General features: G+C 47.8%; 1 protein-coding gene across 10 annotated transcripts in view; it reads right to left on the bottom strand.

Moving 5' to 3' along the window:
* The window catches only part of LOC123144421 (protein phosphatase 2C and cyclic nucleotide-binding/kinase domain-containing protein), a 40,506-nt gene extending 25,167 nt beyond the window's left edge, over positions 1 to 15,339 (bottom strand). For 6 of the 10 annotated variants that reach the window (XR_006471434.1, XR_006471435.1, XR_006471436.1 and 3 more), the window contains exons 1-5: positions 15,231 to 15,339; positions 12,237 to 13,504; positions 11,807 to 11,938; positions 11,274 to 11,720; positions 11,125 to 11,187 (exon numbers count right to left, since the gene is read on the bottom strand). Coding sequence is in view for 6 of the 10 variants with exons in the window: in XM_044563553.1 (XP_044419488.1) it covers positions 11,125 to 11,187; positions 11,274 to 11,720; positions 11,807 to 11,938; positions 12,237 to 13,304 (1,710 nt within the window). In the remaining 4 variants the exon portion in view is untranslated. Of the gene's footprint in view, positions 1 to 11,124; positions 11,188 to 11,273; positions 11,721 to 11,806; positions 11,939 to 12,236; positions 13,505 to 15,116 lie in introns of those variants that run through there. The other 4 variants (XR_006471437.1, XM_044563555.1, XM_044563554.1 and 1 more) reach the window with 3 other exon arrangements.
* Between the last annotated feature and the right edge of the window lie 3,294 nt (positions 15,340 to 18,633).

Raw genomic sequence — 18,633 nt, 5'->3', positions numbered from 1 at the left:
TGCTTGTGTGCTTGTTTGCTATTCTTCCTGTTCCTGTTACGAGACGACCTCGGCTCAAGCTGACCCCACACCGAAAGTCGCCAAGCAGTCTTGGGCTCCATCAATCAGTGAGGAGGAAACCAAAACCTGTTGGAGTTCCCCGCCATCACCTCGCCTAGATCCGGGGATTCATACCCTCCTGTAGCAGAGATATAAGTCGCAAAGGCTACTTGCTTGCCAAGGGGGGAGAACTACCTAGTATCAAATTCACAAAGCAGCACATTTAGTAGTTGACATCTTTCTTTCTCGTTTTCACCGGAAAGGAGAATTTTCATGTTAAGCAAGAAGAGCTATGAGTTGGAGGGCTATTTCACCGACCGTCACTTCTCCTTTGCATCTGCCGAAGACGAAAGTAGCCCAACGACAGGCTTGTGTGGAGTTGAATGACAACATGCAGAGGTCTTTTGGCGAAACTGGGGGCTCTTTGTCTAAAGGAAGGGCAAAGTCAACAGGCCAATCCCAGTTTCAGAATTGGAAGAAGCAGTAGGAGGTTCACCATCAGAAAGGCATGGGGCAACAAACTCTCTTAAAGCTTTCTTCGAATAAGTCTTTCGCTTGACTTGGCTCAACGGCATGTTACGAACATTATCAATCCTTGAAAAAAGGAAGAAATGGCGAACGTACGCTATCCAACAGAAGTCCCGACTGATATGACTATTCCTATCCTTTAGCGAATGCTGGAACGAAAGTAATCCCTCCAAGTTCAATAAAAAGGGTATTGCAAATCAACTAATTGTTTGCAAAATACCACCTCCTCCTGTTGGTTTCCTGAAAATCAACCAAAAGCAAGGGTAGCCTTCGTTGCACATCTTCTGAAAAGACAAGGACCCGGTATCGGCTCAATCGAACAAGCTGAGGTATATAGGGAATAGTTTCAATTGGATGTGCAACATGATCCCTCGCTTTTGACTGTATTCAGTGGCCTATTGTGCATATAAATACTTGGGATTAATTTTCTGTTCGGCCAGTACTTTGTTAGGCAGATCCCCCAGATTCGTATTTTTTAACTTAGTAGTCATTTTTCTGCAAAAAAAAAAAAAACTTGGAAGTCATTTTGTACTCCCTCCATTTACTTATACAAGGCCACTATGGGATATACGTTTTACATCAATACAAGGCCACCAACAGTAATCGAGGAAAGAATTAATTATATTTCCTCGTACTAGCAACATGTTTAATACTTGCATGCATACAGTCGTAATGACACTAGCTACTTCCTCCACTCAGTTTCCTTGCATGCATGTTGCGTATTAATGATTCCAGTAAACGAAAAGAAAAGTTAGCTTGTCAAGTATGCATTAAATTTTATCTTGATACCTGTAATTTGAGTTTGTGGCCTTGTATATAAAAATGGAGGGAGTACTATTCTTCCATCTGTATATACACAGGGCGGTTGATGTGTCATTGTGAAATCCTAAGCTTGTAAGTTTATTCCTCTTCTCATATCTTTCTTTTAGAAAAGGAGGATGACCCCTGGCTTTTGCATCTGGGCGATGCATGCAGCCATTTTATTAATTATTCACAAAGACCTTACAAGGTAATACATCAGGTAGTCCAAAGCCACCATCTTGGCAACATCTGTCGCTACTCCTATCCACTCGATGAAGGGGTGCCGATTGTCTGAGCCGAATACCAAACAAACATCACACCAAAGCCTAACATCTAAAGCCGGAGGCCCCAACCAAGCTGCATTGTTGGGTCTGGGGCACACACCGGTCCGGCACACTCTCAGAGCCTGCCGCCGCCGTCTTTCACCGATCCATCTGTAGAGCAGGTACTGACGCATCGACCTTGCCAGGCCAGCCGTCGACGCCACCACGGCGCCAGACAACGCCACCATCCTGCACGTATCCATCCACACGTGCCCGTTGCCGAAACTCCGCAGCGCCATGCCGCCAAGATCCGCCTTCGACCTTGCCGTAGATGTAACACCGCTCCTCCTCTTGTCCCCTCCAGCCAGAACTTGATCCAAAACGATGCCCCCAGGAGGGAGAACGACACCGAAGGCTTCATCATCGTCTGATCCAGTAGACCCAGCTCTAGGGTTTCCCCCGGAACATCCCGATCGAGTTGATGTGTGCAACGATGATGCCTCGAGAAGGGAACAACTTCAGAGACGTCACCATCGTCCGCCAAGGCTGCAGTCAGGCGCGATTTCACCGGAAGCCACGTCGTCCCGATCTCATGGCTGGCTGGAACCGCGCGGAGCCTCAACATGACGACGTATGCCGCCCCAGGTACTCCGGAAGAGATCCTCCATCCCCTCACCGGTCCCTCCACATGCCGCAGGCCGGCCAAGATCACGCTGCGGCGGATCTGGACGGGACGCCAGATCCGCGGCCGCCGCGACCCATCTCCAGGAAGAGCCATCCACCACATCATCCATGGAGTGCTTCACCACCACTCATGCATGCAGGGAAGCCCATCGCCGGCCATGGACCGTTGGCCACCACCGCACAGGCTAGGGGCGCCGCCCTGCCTGCTGCCCATGGGCGCACCACAAGAGGCGCCCCTGCCGCCTCTAGGGGATCCCGCTGCAGATCCGCCCGCCCTAGCGCCTTGGGCACCGGGCCCGCCGCCACCGCGGACCTCGCTGGCGGCAGCGGCGGCAGGAGAATGGTCGAGGGAAGGCTGGCGGCACTGGTTTTTTGGGGCCCAGGCGTCGCCCAGGGGAGGCGACGCGAGGGGGTACGCGAGGGGGAGGGTTCTCCTCCTGAATTTATTTATGACCCTTTCAAAATGGGAGAGATTTTCACTTCCCGGCCTCTGCACCAACTAGGGATACATACAACCATTTTAGTATGAGTACCAAGATAAACATGGTCCTCAGATTTTTTTTTTAAATGAGTATTGTTGAGTAGTATGATTATTAGGAAAGATAGGATAGCATAGGATCTTACCCTACCTTGTCTTGTGCTCCAAGTTGGTCATTGTACTCCTATATAGTATATATATGCTCATAAGGCTCAAGCAATACAAAACAATTCGACCAATCCTTTTATATTCCTTAACATGGCATCAGAGCGTCCTCGTGGATCCACTCATGGGGATTTATGTGTCCCGTGCATGCAGGTGTTTGCACGTGGTGCATCCCTTGTGGGTGTGGGTGCATATCTTCACGCGTACCTTGGCATCCGTCTTCCTGATCTCGCTCGTCGCGCCTTCGGTCTAATCAGCCGTCTGCGCGCTGCTTCGCACGCAAGATCTAGTGACAATCGTCATACAGTATACAATATATGTGTTTCCCCGCCGATCGAGCAACAGGCTTCCGCTGCGTCGTCCCTTCAAATCGCAACGTCGCCGCCCCATGGTTCTCCCGGCGGCTGCACCGACTCGCGCGCTGCCGCTGCGTCACTCCTTCGAGCCGTAGTGACGCGGCCTGCGGTCCACTGCCACCCCCAGGCCGTCCACTCCAAGGCGTCCCCGTGGTTGCATCGACCCTCGCACTGCTGCTGCCTCACCCCATCGGGCCGTAGCGAGCATGTCACGTGGTCCCTGCCGCCGCCCCATGGTTCTCCCCGTGGCTGCACCGACCCGCGTGTTGCCGTTGTGTTGCCCCTTAGGCCGTAGTGCCGCGGCTCGCTGTCCACCGCCGCCCCGAGGTCGTCCGCTCAAGGCCGTCCTCCTGGCTGCACCGACCCTCGCGCTGCCGCTGCGTCGCCCCATCGGGCCATATCGAGCATGGCACGTGGTCCCTGCCGCCGCTCTGAGGTCTTCCCCGCCGTCTCCCCGACCCACGCACTACCGCTGCGTCGGCCCTTCGGGCCGTAGAGGCGCGGCATGTGTCGGTGTATTAAACCGGCAAGAGTAAATTTTCAAACAAAGATTTCCCAAGCTGAAAGAAGCAACTCTTCGTGGATCAAGGAGCGCATCAAGAAGACCAAGACAAACCACAAAGATGAAGCTGACCCTTGCCGACAAGGCAGGCCCGGCAAGAGAAAAGCCTGGCAGGCGCTGAACCCGGCAGGCCTTCACCAGCCAGCAGCGCTCCACCTCACATAGCAGGTAGTCACCCATCGGTGAGGTGTCGAGCCCGCAGGCGGTTAGGTGAAGCTTGTCGGGCACGTGGAAGCCCGCTGGAAGAGTTACCTTTATTGACACCCATCCTAATGGCGTGTTAGCCTAATAGGAGGCAGATGAGCAAGCGATGCGGCAACCTTGCCGGGGCTCCTCCTCCTTGCGACACCTAGCGATGCATTTAATGCATTTTTGTCCTAACTAGCAGAGTTAGGTATGATAGTTTTGTTTCTATCTAATCACCCTGTAATGACCCTTTTGCCACTGTGGTAACCCCTTGAGCTATAAAAGGAGGGCCAGGGCAACTTTTACAAGGGTTCGAACCAATTGCAACCTCACGCATACGTACTCGTGCAGCTGCCCTCTCCTCGCGACTTGTCGGGGGAGAGTGCTCTCTGTACTTGCGCATACACCCATTCAATACACCAAGGCAGGAGTAGGGTTTTACGCTTCTCAGCGGCCCAAACCTGGGTAAAAACCGCCGCGTCCCTCGTCGTTCTTGCTCTTTGCGCCGTGTGCACCCCCCTTGCCGAACCAGAAAGGGACAGCACTGTCCCATAGATCGCTGGCTCCACGCCGACATCTTTGGTGCGCCAGGTAGGGGGAATCACTGGCGTGAATCAAGCCAACGGACGACGCGTCGACTTCATCAAGTTTAGCATCTTCTTCACTTTTCATGGCGCCCAAGAAGGGCTCCATGACTACAAAACCTTCCACGTCCAAACTCCCACCGCACGCATCTTTGGACGGCGCAGGCGGCGCTGTCTTCGCGGACGGTGCGGACGCCACGGTGGGCGCGGCCGGCACAGGAGGTGCGGTCGTCGTGCCCACTACGGTGGAGACGGGCGGGGAGACTCCGGAGGCGGACATCTACCTCGACCCTCCAGCAGAGATAGCAACAACGGCCCGGGTGGCGCGGGCGTGCGGGCCCTGCCTCCTCAGCGCACCGGCGAACGAATCCATCGGAGTGACCCTGTCCGGTCAGGCGCGAGCCGCGACCCTCCCGTTGTGACGACTCCAGCAGCGATGACCAGGGGAACGACATCGAGGCACACGCCGCGTCCATCACAAGATGGGCGCGACATGACACCAAGCGACGTTGTTGTGCCTCCATAGCAGTGCCCGCACGGCAAAACGTCTGTCAATCAGGTCCAAGATCTTCACGCACACCTCCCGCCACGCCAACCTATTGCCACTCCCGCAGTTCGGCGGCAAGATCGTAACGGCGCTCCTGTTGGCTCTGCCAGGAGTCGAGCGATGTCACGTTCTTCACACTCCAAAATGCCTTCTAGAGCAACAGAAGCAATGGCGCGAGCTCAGATGCGTGTGTGGTTCCCATATAGGAGCAAGAGCACTTGTCAGGAAGGCTTTCCGGCAAGATTTTTATTGGCCCAACGCCCTCCAAGATGCAACTGAGCTAGTAACAAGATGTGAAGCATGCCAATTCCATTCGAATAATGTACATCAGCCTGCACAAGCCCTCCAGACAATCCCTTTCTCCTGACCCTTCTTGGTCTAGGGGCTCGATATCTTGGGCCCCTTCCCCAGTGCTACCGGGGGCTTTGAGTTCTTGTACGTCGCTATCAACAAGTTCACAAAGTGGCCTGAGGTAGAGCCGGTGAGAAAGGTGACTGCCCAGTCAGCCGTCAAGTTCTTCAAAGGATTAGTTTGCCGGTTTGGGGTCCCAAACCGAGTCATCATTGACAACGGCACTCAGTTTACGAGCCGCGCCTTCATGCAATACATCCATAGCCTTGGAAGCAAGGTTTGCTTCGCCTCCGTTGCTCACCCAGGAGCAATGGGCAAGCAGAAAGTACGAATGCTGAAGTGCTGCCCGGGCTCAAAACAAGAACCTTTGACAAGTTGCACAAATGCGGGAGGCGATGTATTGATGAATTGCCGGTGGTTCTTTAGTCACTCAGAACGACACCAAATCGAGCTACTGGCCAAACGCCCTTCTCCCTAGTCTATGGTGTAGAGGCGGTGTTACCCACGGAATTCATACACGGGTCACCTCGAGTACTTGCCTACGATGAAGTAGCGCAACAGCAGCTCCGGCATGACGATGACGTGCTCCTTGAGGAAGATCGTCTTCGGGCGGCTGTGCGAGCTGCACGCTAACAGCAAGCCTTGCGCCGCTATCATAGCCGCAAGGTTCATGCCGAAGCCTTGAGGAAGGCAACCTTGTCCTTCGGCGCGTTCAATCTGCTAAGGGAACAAACAAGTTGACGCCAAAGTGGGAGGGCCCTTACCGGGTAGTGCGGGTCACCAGACCTGACGCAGTTCGTCTGGAGACCGAGGATGGCATTCGTGTGCAAAACTCGTGGAATATCGAGCATCTTCGCAAGTTCTACCCGTAAGGCGCCATTGCCGAGCCTTGTCTCGGCAACCCCTTTTGTACGAGCATAGTCCCAGGGACTTGTAACCCTTTGTACAAAGCCAGGCGCAGATCCTGTGCGTACCTAAATAATGCTAGGTGCTCCACGAGCTTTCATGCATGTTTACTTATGTACTGATGCATAATATTATGTGATAGCACTTTTGCTTGTATGAAGTGACTAACATACCGCCAAGGTATCCACATTACTATGCTTATCCTTTCTGTTTTCTTCAAATGCAGAAGGATTCCCCACGTACATGTTTCCCGGGGAGGAACGAAGATGGAACGTTGGATTGGCGGTTCATTTTATTTCATGCTATAAGTACAGCAAAGAAAGATCGAGTGCAAGGAGCGCAAAAGGAGCGGTCACCCCGCCAGGACCAGAGGGACGCAGCTCGACGGGAGCCCCGACACGGAAGACGAAGCCGGAGTCCAGGTGCAAATGACGGTGCTGTCGGCGCCCAGCTGGTGATGAAGGTGTTGCCGGCATTCAGCTAGAGTCCGAGTCATCGTCTTCGGACATGACGGCCGGAGACTCGCCGTCGCCGTCTTCACCGTTTGCGTCCTCCTCGTCACTGTCGCTCGAGGAGGAGCTTTCGCCGTCGCTCGAGCATTCCGCACAGCACCCTAGACGAGCGCCTGAAGGCCCGAAGATCTTCACGGAGAGCGCGTCGGCCTCCACCAGCTTGAAGTGGAGGAAGTGCCCTTCCGCCAAGTAGCGGGCGCGAGCGAAGGATTTCCACCCTCGGGTGAGGTACATGACGCCGTTGGTGGGGAGCTCCACGTTCACCCAAACAGCGCCATTAATGCAGCCGTTCACGCGCAACCACAACCCGAGCGGCCGGTCCATCTCCATCACCCTGGCAAAGGGGCGAGAGAGCCACAGCCTGCTCCTTGGCGGGTCACGCAGCTCGACGATGAATTCAAACGCGGTGTCCCCCATGTGGCCTTCCGTCGGGGGCGAGGCCGCGGGAGGTGGAACCGCTAGCGCCCGGTCCGGGCTCCTCGACCACGACCACCACGCCGACCACGATCTCGCCCTGCGGCCCCGCCCCACGCACTGGAACCAACCTCCACGGCCGCCGCCGAAGCAGAAGCATGGCTCCGAGGGGAAGCTCTCGCCGCCACGGAGGAAGAACGAGCACGACCTCTTTCTCTCGCCATGGAGAGAGAAGATACAAGGAGAAATGGAGGAGAAGGAAGTGGATGAGCATCGCCTTCCACGCCCCCTCCTCCTTTTATAGGGGAGGGCATGGGGGCTGGTTCTCCACTACCCTAGGGGCAACCGCCCTGCTTCGCCAATCCCAGGTCCTGCGCCCCTGGCAGGCGCATTACTCCACCGGCCACCCCGCCTCGCCAATCCGGCGTTCTGGCTCCATCAATTGAAGCGCTATTTCCACGACCGCCCTTCTGCGCCAATCCCACGTCTCGCTTCCAATCCGCGTCGTGGGGGAGGGGGCGCATTAAAGGGAGGGAGTGATGACAAAAGATGGCAGTTACCCCAAACCATGTGTGATCGTCGGCTACCCGAGCTAAGTCTCGTGGCGACCCACGTTCGTACGCGCCCTTGGTTTTTGGTGCAGACACTGAAACACTGACTGGTGATAGGAAAACCGGAGGAAAGCCGGGGGCTAACCCAAGTTCAGATTAATGAAGAAGCAAAGAAAATCTCAAGACGATGGCATCAATACAGCAACGTCGGCGTCGTCTGTGCATTGTTTGGGTCTCACCCAACGATGCCCGGCAACACGTGCGGCCGAGACCCGGGGGCTCCTGTCGGTGTATTAAACAAGGGGTATAATACCCTGACTTATGCACAGACAAGTAACAACTTCCTAGGCAAGAGTAAATTTTCAAACAAAGATTTCCCAAGCTGAAAGAAGCAGCTCTTCGTGAGATCAAGGAGCGCATCAAGAAGACCAAGACAAACCACAAAGATGAAGCTGACCCTTGTCGACAAGGCAGGCCCGGCAAGACAAAAGCCCGGCAGGCGCTGAACCCGGTAGGCCTTCATCAGCCACCAGCGCTCCACCTCACCGAGCAGGTAGTCACCCATCGGTGAGGTGTCGAGCCCGCAGGCGGTTAGGTGAAGCTTGTCGGGCACGTGGAAGCCAGCTAGAAGGAGAGTTACCTTTATTGACACCCGTCCTAATGGCGTGTCAGCCTAACAGGAGGCAGATGAGCAAGCGGTGCGGCAATCTTGCCGGGGCTCCTCCTCCTTGCGACACCTACGATGCATTTAATGCATTTTTGTCCTAACTAGCAGAGTTAGGTATGATAGTTCTGTTTCTAACTAATCACCATGTACTGACCCTTTTGCCATGGTGGTAACCCCTTGAGCTATAAAAGGAGGGCCAGGGCAATCTTTACAAGGGTTCGAACCCATTGCAACCTCACGCATACGTACTCGTGCAACTGCCCTCTCCTCGCGACTTGCCGGGGGAGAGCGCTCCGTGTACTTGTGCACACACCCATTCAATACACCAAGGCAGGGTAGGGTTTTACGCTTCTCAGCGGCCCGAACCTGGGTAAAAACCACCACGTCCCTCGTCGTTCTTGCTCTTTGCACCGTGTGCACCCCCCTTGCCGAACCAGAAAGGGGCAACACTGTCCCATAGATCGCCGGTGCCACGCCGACAGCATGCGGTCCACTTCGCCGTCCACGCGCGTCGAATTCTGTGTGGTATGCACCGCACCACCTTCCTAGGCGCGAAAATGCCACCGTCCGCGATGGTCTTCGTCATGCTGTCGGGTTCTTCCTCGCCGACTTCGAACACCGCCGCCGCGCTCCTAACCTAGCCGCCGCCGCCTCCTCAGGCCGCCGCTGCCGCTCTTCTTCCTGGTCCACAGCGACTACCTCGATACCTGCCACCCCGACTCGACATCGACCACGGCGTCGCTCGCACGGCTACCTCGACCACGGCTACACCACCCTACGCTCTTGGCTACCTCGACATCGGCACAAAGGGCTACTGCCTTGCTTGAGCAACCTCATCGGTTTCCACTCCAGCCACAACTTCCGCGATGCATTGACTGTTGCGACTATGGGGGGATGTTCGTCGGCTTACCTTCGGATTCCTCTCCAGTCTCACCGTCTGCGTCGCTACCGTTGTGACTGCGGGGGATGTTGAGTATTATGATTATTAGGAAAGATAGGATAGCGTAGGATCTTACCCTAGCTTGTCTTGTACTCCAAGTTGGTCATTGTACTCCTATCTACCCCTAATAATAAAGGGGCTATTGTTTCTGGTCGTACGTCATATAATTTACCCTATAAGTTGACAAAAATTACCCACCAATGCCACTCGTAAGTAAAAAAAAACGATTCGTTTCTTCGAAAGTCTCCGATGTGCTAAGTTCTTTTACAGGGAAGATACCCCATATATTTCACAAACATGCGAGCAGTGCAGTGGTTGGAGCCTGTCGCTTCCACTGTGTAGGCCAGGGTTCGATCCCCAGGATCTGCTGATTTTCCATCTCCTTTTTGTCACGCACCTCCTCCCCCGTGCACGTTCATGGGCCGCCCCGGGGCGTCGTTTTTTTCATTTCGTCTTTTGTCTTTTCTTTTCTTTTCTAACTTCTTTTTTTGTTTTTCCTTCTTTAAATTAATTCGAGATTTCTAAATTTCAAAACGTTATGAATTTTGAAAAACATTTCGGGGAAATTATAAAGTGTTGTGAATTCAAAAATGTGTGGGAAATCATAAAATTTTCGCAGTTTCAAAAAATATTAGTGATTTACAAAACTGTTCACAAATTATTAAAAAATACAATTTGGAAAAAAATGTTGGGAAACAAAACCATGATCATGATTTTGAAAAAATAATCGTGTATTCAAAACAAATTCTTGAATCTGAAAAAATATGTCGATGAACTTTTAGAAAATATTAAAAAAAGCTCAAAAAATGCGAGTTTGTGGTTAATGAGATTTGTTTTTAAAGTTTTTAAAGTGTGTCCGGCAGTGGCAAGCTCATTGCCTTGGGATTTACCATGTCGGATACATTGCGATCACGTGGACATCGGTCCATTATCAACGAGGGTGGGAAGAAAGATAAGTGGCAACGTGACGAGTCACTGTGTTAAAATAGATGATGCTCATATGTCAGGGTATTGAGTCATACTTATTTGGCTAGCGTGTATTTTTTCTCTCTCTCCCGTTGCAACGCACGGGCATGTTTGCTAGTATATATATACATGCCCATAAGGCTCAAGCAATAAAAAACAATTCGACCAATCCTTTTCTATTCCTTAACAAGTGTCAAGATAATTCTTGATGGGTGGTTCCACCCAGTGGCGGCGCCAAGAATCGAAGGGAATCAGCATCACGCCCCAGGCAGCCGCCCGGGCTGCCTGGGGCCTGTCTCCGCCGCTGGTTCCACCACGGACCAAGCTTGATCCTCAATAAATTGTGGAAAACCCCTATGCATCACCTGTCAATTCTAGGAATTGAACTCGGGTCGTTAGGCCGCACAACCGCATGCCCAACCACTGAGCCAAGGCTCTCCTGATATCTGATCAGCACGTTTGTGTGCAGTTATTTTTTTCCTCCTGATTTTGGGTTTCTCTCTATTCTTGATTATATTCTCTATTTGATTTGCATTTTTAACATAATATACCAAAAAAGGCTTTCGCCCCGCTTTAAGCAAACCGTCAGAAGCCAACATAATATATAAGCTTCAAAACCATTACCTGCATGGCCAGAACTTCAAACTCACCATTCCCAACAACATAAAAGCAGTCGCCTTCACCACCCTGCATTATACAATCTTCTTATTGTATACTTCTAAGCAGCCTCAAAATGTCATTAAAAGACGTAATGAAAAGTGGGGGATAATAACCTGCTGCACCACTATATCCCCGGGTGTTGCCTCAACCCGTTGCATGCAATCAAGTAAAACATTGTGTTGTGAATCAGTGAGCTTTCTGAAGAGGAAATGATCATGTAGTATCCTCTCAATATGTGCCTTTGTATCATTTTGTTTATAGGATTTGTCAGCAGTAGGAGATAATAAGAAGTCCTGAACTAAATTTTGCACAATGGAAAAGTGGGTAGACCTTACTTGCTCTTCCCATGTCTTGCGATGTGATGGAGATGGAGGAGTCCATAGTTGACCATTTTCCAGAGAACTTTCAATAGCTCTCAACCGTGCACGTGATAGATCATGCCTGGAACGCTGGTTATTGGGGTTCAAACTTGTGATGGATGGTGATTCAGAGCCCACCAGCTCTACTACTTGCTGTGATGGTTGTAAAGACACCTTCAATACGGTATGGGTGGAACCACTCTGTTGAAAGACGAGGTTTATCCACGTGATCAAATAAAATAACTGCTATGGAAGCTACACAGGAAACTATAATGATAAATCCATACATCAGTTAACCCGTTAATATGTACAAGTATGATTGTGATGTCATCCGTACGAGTTTCATACTGCAGCCAGAGACGATAGGACTCAGCAACAATCGCAGCACATGCATCACGAGGATCCTTGTATTTAGCAATCTGCAAATCCATCATGATAGAGTTGAATATACTGTCACACTATACATGAGAGTATTCACAACATGTATGCAATGCAATAGGTGAAGAAGGGCTTGATCTCTAATATATACTCCCTCTGCAACTTTTTGTAAGACATTTTTAGAGTCCATGACAGTGTTAAAAAAACATCTTATATTAAGTTACAGAGGGAGTATGTCTCTACTATTCCAGCGAAAAACTTGGTGCTCCCAGGATATTCAGAAACTAAATTAAGAATCACACAGACAACCACGGATTAGCAGCAGTAGATGGGCTTTACCATGTCTACGACTGTTTGGCTAGAAAGAAACTCGAAAACTCCGTCACTAGCAATAACGAAGAATGGATGGCTGGCACTGAGCTCCAGGATAAAAATTTCAGGATTTGCAACGACGCCAATTGATTCAGCAACAGAATCTCCAATACTACGAGTAAAAGCAGTTCCCGGATACATGCCATTTTCCACCCACAACCTTGGAGGATCGCCATCGTCACTTTCCTCGTTGCCCCAACACTGAACATCTGGATTCTTTAGTCCTTCTATTTGATCCAATGTCAGAACCCTGGCACCACACTCCTTGACCCTTTCGACCTCATCGGTCCGGTAAGGAGTTTGATCTATGGACAGGTCAACAGCAATAATATACTCTCCTCTTTTCTCAGCAATAAGAGCACGTGAATCGCCTGTATTTGCAATGTACAATGTTTTGCCCCTCACCAGTATAGTGATCGCGGTAGTACCACTCATGGAATCATCCAAGCTGTCCGCATGGAGCTGAGAATTTGTTGCCAAGAAAGCAGAATGAAGAGCCTGAACAGCATCAGTACGAAACCGGCTATCCCGGAGCAAGTTTTCACACAATCTTCGTTTCACGAACTGCGAGCACTGAGCTCCATATTCCCCATGACCATCAAATACACCAAAGAAGTGGTCATCAGGGCTTGTTCCAAATGGAGTGTGTATGCAGAAGCTATCTTGGTTTGGTTTGTCCAATGACTCTGGGTAGTAACCTCTCTGAGACAAATAGGAGTATCTCAGGTCATAGTTTCCCAACGGGACTCGAACTTTGCGCGAACCTTCTGGAGGAAGAAACTGTGAAGAGACCCTTGAGAGACGATTAATACCAACATTTGATTCCCTTGTAATGTTCATTTGGCCGAATCCATCATCTCCCTCTAGATCATCAGAAGAGCCATCTGAAGCACTAGAATCTATCTTTGCCCTTCCCCAACTTGATTTTCCCCTTGACTCTCTTCGGGAGTCAGGTGTTTGATTAAAACACCCGTGGGAACGCAAACATCCCTTAAAATGTGAACAAAAACAACACTTCGAAGGTGAGCAGCCCATCAGATGTAAAACCAGCTTGGTAAGGGCCAAGAGGCAGAAAGAACATGAACACTCAGAATTCTCCGATCCAGCAATAAATGATGGACCGACAAGACCAATTTCAAGAAGCTGTCAACATATACTGAATCCAAGAACTCAGAGCGCCACACTCTGTAGATGATACTTATTTCCTTACATATCAGAAAAGTTCATACGCTCACCTGAAATTTTGAAAAAAGAATACTAAACAATTCAGGCATAACCCCAATACCGAAAAAGGCTTTCGCCCCGCTTTATATATAAAGCAAACCACCAGAGGCCGCCCTCAGAAGTCATAACCCCATTATAAGTTACAAGCGAACTATTTGGAGATATTATTTCATAACAATGAAAATCTACCCATGAATTCTTATGGAAGCACAGATTTGGAAGAATACTAACTTAAGTGCAATAATAACATAATGATGAGAAAAGAATAAAAGAAGAAGCCAATCCTTGGCACTGTAGTGTTTAGTCCCTCAGTAACAGGAACTCGGCTTTTGTGTGTAGGAGTGTAAGCATGCAACTGGTAGATCATAGAATTTAAAAGATAGGCACCCTCTTCTAAAATAACATGATGGAAGAACTGAATTTAATTGGCATTTCAATCAAATGGAAACACTGCAAAACAACTCTCTTATTGGACAATAAATAAAATGATTGATAAAGAAATAGCTCAAAATCTAAATAACATACCATATAACAATTGAATCTTGGAAAACACAGAAACATTGAGAGCAAAACATGCATTACCCTAAGATTTGACCAATCAGACACTCACCAAGAAAACTATTTACAGAAAACTTAAGATATGTAGCTCTACTAATAATGTGAATCATCTGAAGTCGTCAACTCCAAGCAGAAGAAGCTAACACATAGGAGGAGGACTACTAATGTGTACATGTTATTCAAAAATGAAAATTTTGGCAATGGTAATTGGAAAGAGTAAATTACATCATTCCCTGCGCGTTCGTGGAACTCTTCTATTTTTGGTTTGCGCGACTGGGATGCTGTTTTGCTGCTCCCTTATCTCCTGATAGTGGAACCCGGTCTATTTTTAGAATGGATCATGGAAAAATGTCCAACCAGTCCTATTTATTTGAGAATATTATAAAAAATAATGAATTTTTTTGTTAAGCTTTTTCATTTTTCATTGCGATTTCTTGTAACTGTTGTCTTACAAACAAAACAGTCAAGTGCATTTATCTATGAAAGGCATATACTTTACTAAGCCTCTATGTAATTTCGACTTAGAGAAAAAACTCACCCGCAAAAAAACTGAAAAAACTGGAAGCAATCCTAGTGTGGAGCAATATAATGACTAAAGATTTGTGGGTGCCGTTAAAGAAGTGCAATATACATATCAAGTTCATTTAATGTTCTTAAAAAACTTCAATCATTATAGCACAAAATGTTGGGAAAATCTTGATCAATTCAAAAGGTAAATTGATTCAGACAAAAAATGTCATTAACAGCTAAATGTTACTGCAGTTCAAGTACGCAAGAGAGGGCCTTTCACTCCCCCCACCACAACGTTCAAAGAATCTTTCTCTTTTCTTCGAAGAAGCAGCAGCAGCCAGACGTGCTATTTATTGCCAAAGAAAAGAATCTCATATGGTCCTAAAGAAATTCTACAGTGGAAAAAGAAGAGGAAAAGAAAAGAAAATCCTGATAGCAGAGTTCCCTTGTGTACGAAATAATTACACAATCGCATTATAAGCACAAGTATCGAGTAAGCACAGCAAAAAAAAACTGAGCTGTTCTTCAAAGAAAAATACAGTAGTTGCCAGGTACCTGACTTGGGATAATGATAGATCATTCTGCAATCACGACTACTATGAACTCGGCACTCCCAAGTCCCAACTACCAGAACTTAGAAGAAAGGAGGAGAACGGCCATGGAACTTACGGACGTTGCTCGCGAAAAGTGGGGAATCTGCGGCAGCATACGGACCTGTAGCCTTCGTGGGAGAGAGAGGGAGGGAGGGGGGGGGGGGGGGGGGGGTGAGTTTGTGAGGTGGGTAGAGGAGGAGGGAAGCAAGCAAGGCAGACAGGAGCGGAGAAAGTGAGAGGAGGGAGGTGTGTGTGGTGGTCGTCGAGTAGGGAGGAGCAGAGGAATGTATTACTACAAGATTAAAGAAGGAATCATCAACCGGTGATCAGGGGAAGGGAAGGGGAAGGATGAGGCGGGGAAATGGAATCCCACGAAAACAAGAACCATTTTTTCTAAGAAAAGATATCAAAGTGCATCTTTCTAAAAATTATCAAGCAAAACAGAAGGTACAATGAGAATATGGCTGATAGAAAATAAAATGGATCGTTCCTAAAAAAATGGAACAAATTAGATTTGGGGCGGCTCCGGTTAACCTGACACTGGGAAAGACTTATAGAAGGTCTCAAATTAGTGGCGGACAAGGTCAGATACCCGCCACTGCTTTTTAGGAAATATATTATTGGTGGGTAGAAGTAAAAGTCCGAAGTACATAGCAGTGGCGTGCAGAAATTACAACATGCCACTCTTAAATTCTTCCAAATTTGTTGGCGGGCTAAATACAACAGTGGCGGGCAACGGGCCGAAAAATGTGTCCGCCATAGTATTATTTGGGTAAACTGTGTAATTCTTTTTCATAGTTTCCAAAAATTGGAGTGGCGGGTGTTGTAAGCCACCCGCCACACATATTTTAAGTCTAAAAATTCTTGAAAAGATAAATTTGCTAAACCCATAATAGTCTCAAATTTGAGCATGGGGTTTTGAATGGTGTGTATTAATCATAGAAAAAAATGTGAAAGAGTATTTTGCCCTTTTTAGTGGTCGGAAAATCAGTTAATGCCTTGAAATTAGCAGATCAACTTGAAAAGTGGCCAAATTTGAGCATGGGTCTTTGGATGGTGTATATTAATCTTAGAAAAAGTTTGAAGTTTAAAAGATATAAAATAAAGTTGTGCGTGGCAGGCGGTGTTTTCTGTTTGAAACCTTGACACTTTGTGGGAGAGTATCTGATTTGTACAAGAGGTGCATCAAGTGTTTGCCGTAACACTCTCAAATTTTTACCATGCCCCTACGAGTGCCCAATGAAGACACCATGCCAAGTTTCGTCCCTTTTGAAGCTCATTTGCACGTGATTTCCTACCGAAGAGTCTTTAACCTTTTTTACTGGTCGAAAAATCAGTTAATGCCTCGAAATTAGCATACCAACTCGAAAGGTGGTCAAATTTGAGTATGGGGCTTTTTATGGTGCGTATTAATTATAGTAAAAAAAATTGGAGTTCAAAAGATTTTAAGTATGGAGCGGTGTGTGGTGATGTCTACTACGCAACTTTCTTCTTGTAGACTTTATTGGGCATCCAAGCGTGGAGTTTTGTAGGACGGTAACAAATTTCCCTCAAATGGATGATGAAAGGTTTATCAATCCGTGAGAGATGTACGATGAAGATAGTTCTCTCTCAAACAACCCTGCAATCAAATATAAAAAATCTCTTATATCCGCAACATACCCAATACATTAGTCAATTGTATAGGTGCACTAGTTTAGCGAAGAGATGGTGATATAAGTGTAGTATGGATAGTAGAAATAGGTTTTTGTCATATAAACAAATAAAAATAACAAAGTAACAAGTAACCAAAGAAGGTAAAATGGTGTCTCAATGCTTGGAAACACTAGGGTTCATACTTTCACTAGTGCAACCTCTCAACATCATTAACATAATTAAACCACATGATAATCCATTAAAGTGCAGTAAAAATTCACTCCAAAGTTTCTATTTCTATCGGAGAAAGTAGCATGAAATCACATAGGTAGCAAACCACCTCAAAGTTGTCTTTTCAATCAATCTATTGAACCACCCCCAAAGTATCACATATAGTTCTAGAGGTCGTACTATGACAACACCATATGATACCATCATTCAACCTTTATGCTTAGTGTACCCCAATGTCACCTTGGGTATCTGCAAGTTAATTATTAGACAGGTATCAAGTGGTCTTAAATCCAAAGTATTCTATCTAGCATAAAGAAAATTCGAAGAACAAAACTCAATTCACCACGAAAATAAGAGAGGGAGGTGAACATCATATGATCTAACTTTAGTAATAAAGCTCATGATATAATCAAGATCGAATCCATCCAGAACATGAGAGAGAGGTTGAACACATAGCTACTAGTACATACCCTCAGCCTCGAGGATGAACTACTCACACATCACCATGAGAACGGAGGAGAAGTTGGTGGTGATGTTGATGACAGAGATGTCCCCAGCGGCCTCCGGGCGCAACTAGAGCGGAGGGGGCAGGGGAACCTCCTCCTCCTCCTTCTTCTTCTTCCCTGGACCTGCCGGGAGAGAGGGAGATCTCCCCTAGATTGGATCTCTCTTCTGTCTTCTCTTTTTCGCGTCTGTTTTCTAGCCTTTCACCATTTCTTTATAGCCGGAGATTCGTAACTCTGATCGAGCTGAAACAAGCTCAAGAGGCGTGACCAGGGGTAGGCCACACCCCCAGGGCTTGTGGAGCCCTCGGGCACCATCTTGCATTGATTCTTTTTTCCAAAAATCACATATATTTCATAAAAATTCTCCGTAAATCCCCGTGGCACTTTAGCATTCCTAGATATTGATATCATGTAAAACAAAAAAACATGCAGAAAACAGGAACTAGCACTGGGCACTAGATTAATAAGTTAGTCCATAAAAATAATATAAAAGTGCACCCAAACCATATATATTTGACGTAAACATAGCATGAATACTTCATAAATTATAGATATGTTGGAGACGTATCAACATCCCCAAGCTTAATTCCTGCTCCTCATTGAGTAAGTAAATGATAAAATAATTAATTTATGTAGTGTGAATGCTAGAATAGAACAAACGTTTGATCACATAGGCAATGATAATTCTAATAACAATAGCATCATTCCATTAACTTCAACATATCATAAAGTGGTAATGAAGTATCTCGCAATCTTTCAAGACTATACTGCAAACATAAAGCAATCAATGAATTAAGGATGATGACTAGGTACCCCAATTTGAAAATAACCATCATACTTATACAATGCTCAACAAATTTCTATTAGAAGAATGCATACAAAGCTAAGAGTGATCCTCATGCTCAATACGTGGTGCCAAAAGAGAGAGAAGATGGAATTGACCCAACATGAAAAGTAAATAGATACGCTCTTTTCGCACACGAACATATCACGTGTACCCTCGATGCCGGGGGTGATACACCGCAGCTCACGCCGAAGGAGTCTCACCGGAAGCGCGATTCGCAAGACGACCGGAGAGAACTTTTGAGGACCCGAACCCCACACACC

Source organism: Triticum aestivum, chromosome 6D (assembly GCF_018294505.1).
Source record: "Triticum aestivum cultivar Chinese Spring chromosome 6D, IWGSC CS RefSeq v2.1, whole genome shotgun sequence".
Classification (NCBI taxonomy): Eukaryota; Viridiplantae; Streptophyta; class Magnoliopsida; order Poales; family Poaceae; genus Triticum; species Triticum aestivum.
The sequence above is the reverse complement of the archived record's forward strand: the minus strand, read 5'-3'. Positions and strand labels throughout refer to the sequence as shown.